Genomic DNA, 12,609 nt, shown 5'->3' with positions numbered 1-12,609 from the left:
AGCGTCGTATCAGGGGGTATCTTTTGTAGCCTGAGCTGCACCTGCTAATCCCATCCATTGGCATGTGTCTGGGATTTGGGAGAATGGTGATAATGATTCCTGTGCTTGTGGGGTGAGAGACAAGTCTCTGCTGTCCAGCTGTTTTGGCCTGAATAAACAAGGAAACAGTTTTTTTCTGACTGGAATGGCAAGGTAGATGGCTTGGGTGAGCCTTGCTTATGATGGGGAAATGACTGTTTATAAAAACAATAGTAAAGAAAAATATATCAACTGCAGACAGTGACAGATATAATCAATACCATGATTTATTCTTATTCCTGTGACTTTTCCAGTTGAGTCTCTGGATTGACTGCTAGGGTTTGTACCCTGTGAGGTCCGTCTGTGATGTGACTGTATCTGGCTTGAAGAGGAAAGTCTGGAGGTGTATTTGAGTTTGCAGTATAAAGCTGCTGTTGCTGATACAGCTGTGCCCACACCGCTATTTGTGGGCACCTGTGTGTCAGGTTGTCTTTTCACTGTCACCATGTCCACACAGCAATTTTGTTGCCTTGTTGGTGTTGGTTGGGAATGCATGAATTATTTCATGTTCTGAGGCAGTATAGGTATCTTGTTTGGAAAGAAAGAGCATGAAAGTGATTTGACTGTTTGAATTATTTTTTTTTAATGGACTGGTAGATCTGAAATGTCACAGATGCTTTCCTCAAAAGTGAACTATTTAACTGCATGAAATTTGTTGAAACGATATGGCCCTTTCCCTGTTCAAGATGAGCACCTGTGCTTTAAGATGTTGAAAAAGTCACCTGTGAAGATTTCACTTTGCATTTGCAATCTGTTGTTTCTGTGTAAGAGGAAAAATCTGTAGCATTGTGAAGTCTTCAATGGCTGAATGTGAACACAGAATGAGGAAAACACTGGTGCTTCTTGTAATACTCACTATCTTAACATATATATATATTCCATATTTGAAAATACTGTATTGTCAAGAGCATGAGAGAAATGGAAAGAGCTTCTAAATTTTGACTCAGTGGCAGCACTGGTATGGAACTTCAGGGAATTTAAGGTGCAGTTCTGAAGGACAGCAAGATAAAGTGTGATTAATGACCTGTGTGAGTACTGCTTAATATGCTAATTATTCCCTCTGATTTGAGTTATTCAAGTTTGTTGATTGTACCTGTGCCTCTTGCTTTTCTAAATTCTGTATCAGCTTGTGATGTAGCTCTGTGGTAACTGCACACTCCTGGATGCTCCTCAAGCTGCTCTGATTGAGTGTAATGGTTTGTGTGAAAGAGGCAGCAGGTTTATACATGTCCTTATTCCTGTAATCACATGAAGCAGTCTGCTCCTTTGTCCTTCCTCATTTAGTTGTTACACTTGATTCGTGTGTGATTTTATACCTTCCTCTCCGAGCACAGCAGCAAGGCAACCATTCCCTTGTTCACACCTTGTTCAAAGCTGGAGGCTTTGAACAGGGTGTGCTCCATCAGAAGGTGTTTGCAACCATCACTGAGTAAACCGCAGAAAGCATTGCTGGCGTCTCGGGCAGCACAGACTGAGTGTACTTGAACCTGACTTTTAAGTTTAGACCTTTCCTGTGTACAGAAGTCTAAAATACAGCTATAAATATGCACTCTGGGATTAGCATATGTAATAAGACCAAAGAGTTCAGTTATTCAGGTGCTGTTTGCTGTAATGTTTGTTACATCCCAGGAGGCTCTGGCTGCACATTCCAGCCCTGTAATTTTAGTCTTTTGCCATATGTCTCATAAATCAATGTGTGTGTACACCCAACATAGTTAATATTAAATCTGTTCTTTTGCTTTTTTATGAGGTGGAATGAAGTAATATAAATGTGAATGTGAAGCTTAAACCTGCACAGCGGTGGCTCATCTCTGGCCTGTCAACTCTTAACATTTGCACCACTTGTGAATTTTTTTTTTTTTTTTGGGTGGCTCATCATTTTGGAGGGGGAAGTTAGCTCTTCTCTACTGTACTGTTTTTATCATTAAGTTTAGTTTCGAATTTATGTGTTCCTTGAATTCTGGCTTTATCCAATATTATGAGCTGATCTGAAAGGTTATTGTGTTAAATATTTTCTAGGTGTAACAAGCTTTTTGGATGCTTTTCACTTCGTAAAAGTGTATTTTGATGTATGTATGTGATTCATTAGCTTTAGACTTGATGTAATAAGCTTTTGAATTCTTACAAACCGATGGTGATGAGTCTGTTACAAAGCTGCTTTCAAAACAGGAGCAGAAAGCAAGATGCATTTTCAGTTAAAAAGGTTGGTTAATGTACGAATCTTTGGTAATACTTAATTTTTAAACCTTTTCTAATCTCTGAGACTCCAGATTTATATTTTTAGCTCTTATTTGACAATCTCTTAAGTATTTAATTTTGTGTCTTAGGCAAGACTTGTGAAGGGATGTGCATGTGTCAGTGTTTTAACTTGTGGCCATGAGTGAAGCGCTGGAGGTTTTACGGGGAATGGAAAGAGATGGGTGCCTTGGGAAAAGGATGTAGGGAAGAAGAAAGCTGAGTACAACAGAGTGGATGTAGGAAGACAGGATGATGGTGAAGAGGAGCAAGGGATGTTCTGAGTTAAACATCAAAGCGAACCTGTAGTGGTTACTGGATCCCACATTTCTCTGGACCAGCAGTAGAGGCACTTAACTTGGAGAAGGGAAAGAAATGTCTTCCTGCCTTCCTGTGTGGGAAGCACACGTGTGCTGTGGGAGCTGGAGCTCTATCTTGCCCTCTGCCACATGTGATTCCTGCTTTCATTGATCTTAAGCACTATTATGTTGCTGGTGGTTGACAGGACATTAACTGTTATTCTATAAAACAATTAGAAGAAATATAATTAAATTTTCATATATATGTGTTAGCAAATATAATAGAGAAGAAATGCAATCAGCATTTTAAAATGGTTTTATCTGGCTGTGAATGTGGCAACACCATAAAACATTCTTAAGGTATTATTTTCAGAAGTATTTTAAAATGAACTTTTTTCTTAATTAAATAGGTGGGAAACATTGATGTAAAGATCTGTGCTACCTCTAGTTACTCCTGTTAATTTAGGATTGCTTGCTCTGCTGTTGGTAGACCTGGTGAGCTGACTGCTGAGCTTTCCTGCATCTGGGTTTTCGTGTTTTGTTTAAGGTCTCTTGTATTTTGCCAGTATTGACAAGACTTCATGTCAGAATCTGTTTTGAGACTTGCTTGGCACAAAGTTTATATGTATCCAATCCTCCATGACAAAATTGAATTATTTATATATCTAAAAACTATGTGCATGTATAATAGTATTTTTATGATCTGTATCAAAATCTGAAACTTCAAGCCTGCTTCTACATAACCTCTAGAGTGTTCCTTATGTAGGAAAGTTCAGCTCTTTGTCTGTTCTTGACCTTCAAGTATTACAGTTTTTCAGTGACTCAGGTTTTAGTCTGTAAATCTGCAGCAATTCAGTAAATTTTTTATGCTTCCTGGAGATCCCACTTACTCCACATGTTGCGTATTGTGAGAAAGAAGTGGTACCTTGCCTGCCTGATTGATGATTGTTTTCCTCCTACACAAGGAGACAGTATGATTAAAAGATCTATATTTAGCATAGACTATAACACATGTAAAAATGTTGGTAACTTGTTAAACTGTGTTATGTGATGTGGGTGTGGTTTAATAAAAGGCAACAAGTCAGATTATGAAGAGGCAAAGGCAGGGAGTGATGCTGCCTCGCTATTCATTCAGCCTGATTGTGGGTCAGCACTTAAACCCAGTGATTCATGGTTAAACATTCCCTACTTCAACCATAAATTAAGCCCCAAAAAAATCAACCCAGGAGGAAGATGTCTTGTAAAACAAAGGTTATCAAGCTTGTCCATTCTTTGGATGGTAACTGCTTTCATCTGTAAGGTGATTTGTTTCTATTTTCAAGAATAATGTTAATCCTCTGGAGAGTCAGGGGCAGCCTCTGACCTCTCCCAGCCAAGCTCTTTTTTTGGGAGGTGAAACCTGCTCTGATCTCCTGAATGCTCCAAGAAAGGAGCTCAGGAGCTTCTCAGCTATTTTGGTTCACAGATTTTCTTCATGTTACCCTTTAGTTTATGTAAAACAGTGAGACAGATAGGAATAGCTGTTCAATAGGAACACCTACATTGAGGATGAGAAGTCATGTTTTCTAGTCAAGGAAGAGACACTGGCAAAATGAAAGGATATGGGATATCTAAGATTTAAGTGACTGGAGGTGTTAAGGCTGCCATGTGCCTGCCTGTCTGTTGATGTAACTAAAACTGAAAATGTGGTGCTTAAATAAGTAGTTATGTGAAGATTTTTGTGCTCCAGGAACTGATGTTTCATTGCTCTTGAACAGGTTACGGATGACAGTCTCTTTTCTGTAGGCAGCTGTACAGATTTTTGTATGTGTATACAGTTACATTTCTATGTGGTTTTTTTCAGGAATGGGATTTTGCAGACTGTGAACTTGTATAAATAAAACTATTGCCTGGAGATTTATCACAAGCTTTCAATTCCTCCCTCTCCCCTAAAATAACAGGTTCAATTCTGAGTTACTTATTTTCTACCCAGTAAAATATGAGTCATGGACTTGATTTGCCAGTCCATGGATTCTTTTTTGCTGTTCTGATGGGGAAGAAAAGAGACAAGATAATTGTATGTGTAGGCTCAGACATTTATCTTTGTGTATTCTTTATCTCAGCCTCTTTAGAGATTGAGATCATTATCTGCTGCTTGAGTTCTTGCTTTAAAATGTACTCAGCCACTGAGTAGTAATGCACATCATTTTTGCACAAACTGATGTTACAGTGGAATTAATATAAGAAGTCTAAAGATTATTGTTCTCTGTATAATGGCATATATAGGAGGAGATGGCAGCTGAAGCCTTAATATTTATGCTTGAAGAATCTAGCTAAGGATTTAAATTTGCTGGATAATGAACTTCTCTGTGCCCTATAATTCAGGAAAAGACATTGTATTTTTAACTCCAGGCCTTTCAGATGCTCTGACCTGGTTTCTGTATCTCCACTGCCTGGCTGATTTGAGTGCTCTTGGCTTCTGGCGAGGGAAGTGGGGAGGATCCAGCTGTCCCCGCTGGAGCCATGGGTGGGCAAGTGGCTGATGGAGGGGAGGCTGCTGCCTGCTCGCCTCAGAAGTAGGTCAGGACCGCCCACTTACTTTAACAGCATCATGAGGCTGTGCATGCATTTACATGTGTTGCATTTTTGTCTGCCTATAAAGAATAGTTCTTGCATCACATATTGCTGCACCTAAACGATTTTGAGATTTTTATTTGTAAATATGCACATTTCCCTGAGGGATTGTTAAACTGTGGCAGGTGCAATTAAAGCAAAAACCATCTTTGTTTTTTTTTTTTTTTGCTAGCGAGTTAAATTTATATACTTGTATTTTGCCTATCAGGCTGTAGTGACTTTGTAAGTGTTGCGAAATAAACATTTAGTGGAGATTATGAAAACTTCAAACCATTATGACTACTGCTGTAGTTCACAACAGAACAAGTGGGTGGTTGCTTCCCAGTGGAGTTTGTTTTACGCCAAGAGACAGTCTGTATTGACCTTGTACTGCCAAGTCATAAATGCATAAAATCTGTGCTGCTCATGGAAACACTGACAAGCCTTGAACTGCAATGGACAGGCAGAATAAAAATATTAAAATTTCCAGCTGCAGTTAATGTCAGATTCTCATTTTGGTTTTGCTGGCTGGCAGCTGGCAGTGGCCTCATCTCGGAACAAGATGAAGTGTCCAGAAGCTTTTTGTTGGTATTGTCGCAACACAGACTCTCTCTCATAATTTGGATATATGAGGCTGACCTAAAACCCACCAGAAACAAAAAAGGAAAACTGCCTTGTGAAGCCCATGGGCAGGAGTCTTGGGCATGTTCAGGCTGGGTGTATGGTACCTCAGAAGTGAGAAGTGAGGCCTGTGGACAGTGTCATTTTCCAACCACTGAAGTGCAAGCAAGCTGTTCGGAAGAGATGTAAGAATTGCAAACTCTTATTAACGTTATTAATGGGGCATGAATTAATGTTTGTGTCAGTAAGTGTCAGTTTTGAGATATCCAAATTGTCTTTGTGTAGCAATTAAGTCCTTCGTGAAAGGAGTCATAACGATGATGCCCAGGAAGAAGGTGCTGGCAGGGGTGATGGGTATGTTTGTCAGAGGATCCTGATGTGTGCTTTTGAAAATGAATTTTTGAGCACTTCCTTGCTGTTAGAAGATTGATGTGAACTACAGGGTTGTGGTGTAGTGGACCCACATGCAGGTGTGGAGACCAGGATTCCTGAATTTGTTTCGGTCTGGTTTAATTTTAATGTGGTTTTTAATGCTCCAAGGAAGAATAATTAACGTTGCAGTTCTTCTTCAACAAGGAGAACAAAAAAATAGTGCTTGCTTTACAAGAATGTTACAAAGGGTTAAATACAGAATTCTTTACAAGAATGTTAGAGAGTTAAATACGGAAAAAGCAGTTACTGGCCCATCCAGGCATTGCTTACTGACCCCTTCTGTAGTTTTTTGTCAAAAGTAGATTTATCCCTGGCTGCTGTGGCAGAACTCTCTCGTGTGGTTGCTTTTTCTCTCCTTGTTGCAAAGCAGCTCCATGTGATGCTCCAGTGCTGCTTTCTGACACACAGAGTAAAACATCACTGTCGACTCTGATTCAAACCTGGCTGGTACCAGTCCCTTACCCATGTCTGCTGGTTGTAAGTCTGACGGATTTGCAGTCTCTCTGCTCCTGTTCTTATCACAGTCACCTTGAACTTCTCTTTGCATCCTTTTTCCTTTTGTGTGTCTTGGATTAGGATGGTTTCTCTTAACTGTGTATCGAAGTGTACACAGCTTTGCTATCCTGGCTGTGGTAGGAAGGTACAGAGAGTACCTTCTTGGTGCTACCAGACTTTGTGTCTGATTGTTCTTTCTCGTATCTGCTGATGAAATTCTTCATCAGTAAATCTTCACCCTTTGAATCTGGCTGCAAGATTTTCTGCATGTAATGACTGCACACAGAATTATTTTAGAATCTGTTTTTTTAATGTAATTCCATTATAGTTTCTGCTAAAATTCGCTACTGTCTTGTGTTAGACCTCTGAGTGTTTTCTACCTGTCACCACTTCAGGTAGAGAGACTCAAGCCTGGCAAGAAAGTTACTCAAGCATTCCTCCTTTTGGTTTTGGGTCTTTGGTCTTTTGTAGTAGGCACTGCTTTTGTCTGAAATTTTGTCTGAATTTTCTATTATTTATAACCCATCCATTATTTTGCTGCCTTTGATGCTACTGCTGGACTTAAAAGCATATTGCCTGTTTGAAATTATTGATTAAGGTGATGCTTATCTCACACCATTTTATAGCATTTGGAAGAGGTGTGTGTGTTGGTTTTTGCTCTTCTTTCTTCTAATAAATTTAAAAAAAAAAGTCATGTTTTTGACCAAACTGCCTGTATGGGGCTTCCCCATTTCTTTTTTGCATCTCAGTGCTTTTTACAAAGCTATGGAAGCAGCCGCTTCTGAAGTCTTGTGCAAAGTGAAGATCTGGGGAAGGAGCCTGGAGCTGATTCCTCACTGGAAAGTGTTACAGTTGAAGAACCTGAGGAGGTACTAGTTCCTGGAGCAGCTTGGAGTCTTTTGGAGGCTGTATAAATTGCATAGGGGGGGGGGGGAAAAAAAAAAAAAAAAAAAAAAAATCCAGGGGCAGGCAGAAGCACCCTTGGGAAGTTTTCAAGAACAAGTATGTTTTTAGAATGAGCAGAATGGCCTTGTCAGCAAGGCAGCTAGAAGGGTGTTTTGGAGGTGGCAAACTTGTCAGCTGTAGCCAAATTTAATTGCTTATGGTTTTATCAGACTTGTAAGTAACTGGCCAAAAACCAGCTATAGGCCTGACAATGTCAAAATCTTTGAAATGTGAAATGTCTACTCAAATGGGGAGGTAGACAGGATGCTGTGCTATTCAGGAGCGGTTTTGTTTGTTTTGGGGGTTTTTGGATTTGGAAGATGGGATGGATCTCAGCAGAGCTAAGATCTCCAGGGCAGAAGTCACTGTGGAGGAAGGAGAGTAACAGCAGGAACTACTCGGCTGTTTTCTAAAAAGCCTTTTTTATGTAATGTAGATGAGTGGGAGGAAGAATCCTGCTGTCTGTAGTCTTGCTCTGTTCTTTTCAGAAATAGGAGGATGCTTTGGTCTGTTTAACTTGAAGTACGTTTGAAAACACCAGTAGGTTTCCAGACCTGCTGAGTTTTCCAGCTGGACAGCTGCAGTAAGAAAGCTGGGCTTTAATGGTCCAAAAGACAGCAGACAGGTCCTGGGGAATATGTTTCTCATATTTTTGGCATTTTATCAAGGTATGGGCTTTGTTGTCTTGAAGCTCATGTTCAAGAGTTCACATGACATGAGAAAGTGTGTATATATGCCTTGCCAATTCTGTTTTAAAATATTAAATATTTTATTGCAGCTACAGCTGCAATAATTAATAGAGTTGTTAACCAGTGGCTACTGGCGGTGGATGCAAGAATTGTTCACAAGAAGTGGGTCACAAAAAGCTGCAAGTATTTATGGGTGTTTGCATTCCCAAGGATGCTGTGGAGGCAGACAGGACCATGGGTGCAGAAAAGAATTCGATAGCTCCAGCTGCAGGCATAGGAGAGAGAGAGGAGGTGATCCATCTCCCTGATGAAATCCTTACGGGTGCTCTGGGAACGTGGGAGGATCTGAGTTGCAGGAGCTCTAAAGAGCATCTGGGGTTTCAGCTGCTGGGAGCTGTGTTCTGCACTGGATGGGCCATTGATCCGACTTAATGGATTTCTTCTTGTGCAAAGTGATGATTTCCCTTTCAGAATACCTTTTCTCCAGTGGGATCTCATTTAATGAGCTGATGCAGTAGAGTGACTGTTGCTACTTGGCCTTTTTCTCAAGAAAGGTTTTTTTGCTTTCTTGTTTATAGGCTTCTCAGTCTTGTTCAGCACATTCAATTCCAATGCTAACATTCTAATTTAGAAAGATTTGAAAGTGGGAGACATTAACCAGAAAAATTGTATCTCTGTTATTTTCCTCTTGGATCTTTCCCCTCACTTGCTCCTGCTTGGTTTCTTGGAGCTTACTTTCTTTTCTACTCACATCTTTCAGCAGTGCAATTGCATCTCATCTGTGAACACCTTGGAGCTTTCTGGGGCAGAGATAATCGCCTAATACAGTTTTATATACTAAAATACTTTAGTACCCTACCCTGTGGTCTATCACTGAAGTAATACTTATATTTTTAAAAATATTTCAAGTATGAGCTGTTACATGAGAGTTGTAATATTAAACTTTTGGGCTCAAAGCTCCTATTCTTAGAGTTGGAGTAGGTGGCTAAAATGCTGCTTCTGTTTCTGGTTTTTCTCAGCACACTACCAGTTTACTAGCACAATTGCATGGAAAGGTCAAGTTTATGACAGCTTTTGGTATGTTTAGTTGTAGGATGAAGGCCATGATTTTTGGGTATGTCTTTATACCCCAAATGGTAAGTACCTGAAATCTGTTAGTCTGTGGAGCATCTCTCTAAAACCACTGACCTCTTGGGTGATTTAAGTGGCCTCTGAGTCTTTTAAATCTCTTGTTTCAGGAAGTTAAGAAGGATGTAGAGCCCAAGGATGATGCTGTGCCACTCAGGAGGGAGAAATCTGGCAATGTAGCCAGCCTTGTGCAGCGTATGAGCAGCTATGGGCTTCCAGCAGGAGGATTTCAGCCTCATCCCCCATCCAAAGGCTTCAAGAAGAGTATGTGGTCTTTCCAATTCCTTCAATTGTGCATGCTGCTGACGTGCATTTTTAAAATAAACATGAATTACTTAATGCATGACTTAGTTTTAAGGTTACACAGAAAACTAGAAACATAGGAGGAAACACTGTGATTCAAAGACAAATTTTGCTCCTGTATGTATGGGCCAAAAACTTATATGTAGCTTTTAACAGTAATAGGGATGAATTTCCCTGTGGACAGGATTTAGACTCCTTCCAGATGTCAGAGAGCTCTGAAACTTCATGTGAGCTCTGTTTGTATTACCAGGTACCTGAATGAGAGGCCTGTTCATGATAATTAAAAATTTTCCTGTGGTCATTTTAAAAGAAATGTTGAAATATGAAAACATCAAGTTTTGCCACAAATTCAAGGCTTTGTCAAGGAAACACGGTGTAGTTCAGATTCTTCCTGATAGGCTTGCTTCTAGTGTGAAATAAGATGGAGTTTGTGGTGTTAGGATAACGTAGTAGTTTTCCTTTTGTTGTAACAGCAGCCCTCAGGATGGCCAGGAGTGTAGCACCAGTGCTTCTGTATCTGTGATTTCTATTTATAATGCCAGTTTTTATAACAAGGTGACTAAAACTTAGAGCAGAAAACTTGCCATTTGCTGCATCCAGTAAACGGGCTTGTGATTTTGAATTGGACATACCAATCTCTTGTAAGAGATTGCTTTAAATTACTGTGGCTTCCACTGTCTTACAAGGTTTTGAAGGCATTTATGATTTAAGCTTGCTTTTTTAAAAAAGAATTCAGAACTTACTGGTTCTGGCATGTTTATGCTTTGAGGTTTTGCCTATAAAAAAAGATCCACTGGTTGTCTTTTAAAACCCTGAAATGGGACCACCACCTTAGCAAATTTGTTGGGACTTTGTTCCAGGAAAGTAAGTAAAAATCACTTTTTAGTGACTCTGATCTGTGTGTGCATGTTGGCAACAGCACATAGGTGCCTGTTAGATGTTTACACAGCAGGCTTTGGAAAAATCCAACCTGAAAGATTAATGCTGTTCCTAGATAAATGCAGCCAGGATCTGAAAGGGAATCAATGTCATCCTTATGGGTCCTTCCAACTGGAGATATTGTAGGATTCTGTGAACATGATCTGATACCAGTTCAGCTGTCAGCTGTTCATTCTGGTCACCCTAACCCTGGAATGTTCCTGTATTTTCCATGTCACATCCTCATGCTGGTGTCTGTGGCCAGGGTAGAAGGTACAGCTTGGTCTCAAATTCTGCAGGGCTCTGGCTGCTCTCATCCTCTTGGAGAAAATGGTGTTCAAGCACTTTCCTTTAGGCACACAGCTGTTTACCTGGTGCAGTGACAGTTTCTGCATTTCCATTTTACAAGCTGTTCTCTTTTTCCTGGAAGACTGTTTAAACAGCTCCTGCAGATCCTGTTTGCTCTGTGCCTGGGCAATCACTTGCTTTCCAGAGCTTAGTTGTCTTTGGTTTCTGGCTTTTCACTTGCTAAAATGAGGTTTACAATGTTAAAAACAGAGTTAAGTTTTGTTAATAGCAAGTTTCCATGTGCAGTGGGGCAGGTTGTCTGTGCCTGCTCAGTCCCTTGTGTTGTTACCACATGCAGCTCTCCCTGAATTCAGGTGTTTTTGTGTCAGGTGGGTAGTAAGCTGCAGGCAGAATTCCTATCAGTTAGATGTCTGCCTTTGTTCAGCAGAAGGAAAATACAGAAGGTGTGCTAAGTGATGGCAACAAAGAGCTAAATTTGGTTTACCCTATACAAAACAAACAAAACCTGAAGCCAGACAAGTTGTTTTATAAAGGGACAGAACTACCTGCAGGCTGCCAGCCCAGCAGTCCTGCAGCAGCACGTGAAGCTGGGGTGCTGTTCTCTGAGAGGATTGGTTCCCTTCCCAGGTTATTCTAGGGGTTTTCAAAAGTGGAAGGCAGTACTTCCTAAACTGTGTGTCACTGGAAGCAGACCTCAGAGGAGAGGGAGAGTTCTGGATGTGAAATGCATCTGTGGGTTTCCCCCCTCCTCCCATTTAGATATAATTATGCTATGAAAAAGAGCACTGAGATCAGATTTATACCAAATGGCAGTGACTTTTTAAATTTGCCTTTTTTTGGTATCAGTTAATCTTCTACAACGCAGAAGCATTGAAAGCACTGCAGGAGGCAGTAAAAGCCATTGAACCATTTATTGCAATTACTCTTAACTGAACAATCCCTCTGGGCTCATGCATGAGTTCCAGTGGATGTAAAAGCAAGGGTGCATTATGTGGGCAATTATGTGTTATTAGAAATAACCCATAAAGCTTCATATTTCTGGTTTATTTGTTTCTTGCATAGCTCATATACCAGCATGTAGAAAATTCTGGATTTGGTGAGCCCTCTCTCAGAAATTTTAGATGCTGAGTATTACTCAGATGCCTGGCCTGTTTTGTACTGAGGATGCTGGGTGTGGTCTTCTAAACGCCTGGCTTTGGACTTTGAACAGTGCTATAAAAAGACAAGGATCAAACTTGGAGGCCATATCTGTGTTTTGAAATGTTTTTACACTGCTAATCATAATTGCTGAAGCTTGAATGTGGACGGAGTACAAAGTATAAGAGAGAGCATGGAAATTACACAGCTCCTATAAGCTTAGGCTTTACCACTTCAAGCTTTTGATTGATATTCTCATTTTCAGCTGTGGCAGATCACTTTGGAGGAGGATAGGAGCATGCATGGGTCATAGCTCAAGATGATAATTGTCTGCAAAAACATGCTGGCTGCTCTGTTGTGGAAAAGGTCTGAAGGCATGGCCTCTTGTTTGAAGGAGAAATACATAAACTGTCTGGGTTTAGCAGCAG

General features: G+C 40.3%; 1 protein-coding gene across 2 annotated transcripts in view; it reads left to right on the top strand.

Moving 5' to 3' along the window:
* CD2AP (CD2 associated protein) overlaps positions 1-12,609 on the top strand; it is a 56,109-nt gene that overhangs the window by 6,572 nt on the left and 36,928 nt on the right. For both annotated transcript variants that reach the window (XM_017745006.1, XM_017745007.1), the window contains exon 2: positions 9,625-9,778. In XM_017745006.1, the coding sequence (XP_017600495.1) occupies positions 9,625-9,778 (154 nt within the window). The remainder of the gene's footprint in view (positions 1-9,624; positions 9,779-12,609) is intronic.

This window comes from Corvus brachyrhynchos, unplaced genomic scaffold, assembly GCF_000691975.1.
Source record: "Corvus brachyrhynchos isolate BGI_N302 unplaced genomic scaffold, ASM69197v1 scaffold116, whole genome shotgun sequence".
In the NCBI taxonomy this organism is placed as follows: Eukaryota; Metazoa; Chordata; class Aves; order Passeriformes; family Corvidae; genus Corvus; species Corvus brachyrhynchos.
The sequence above is the reverse complement of the archived record's forward strand: the minus strand, read 5'-3'. Positions and strand labels throughout refer to the sequence as shown.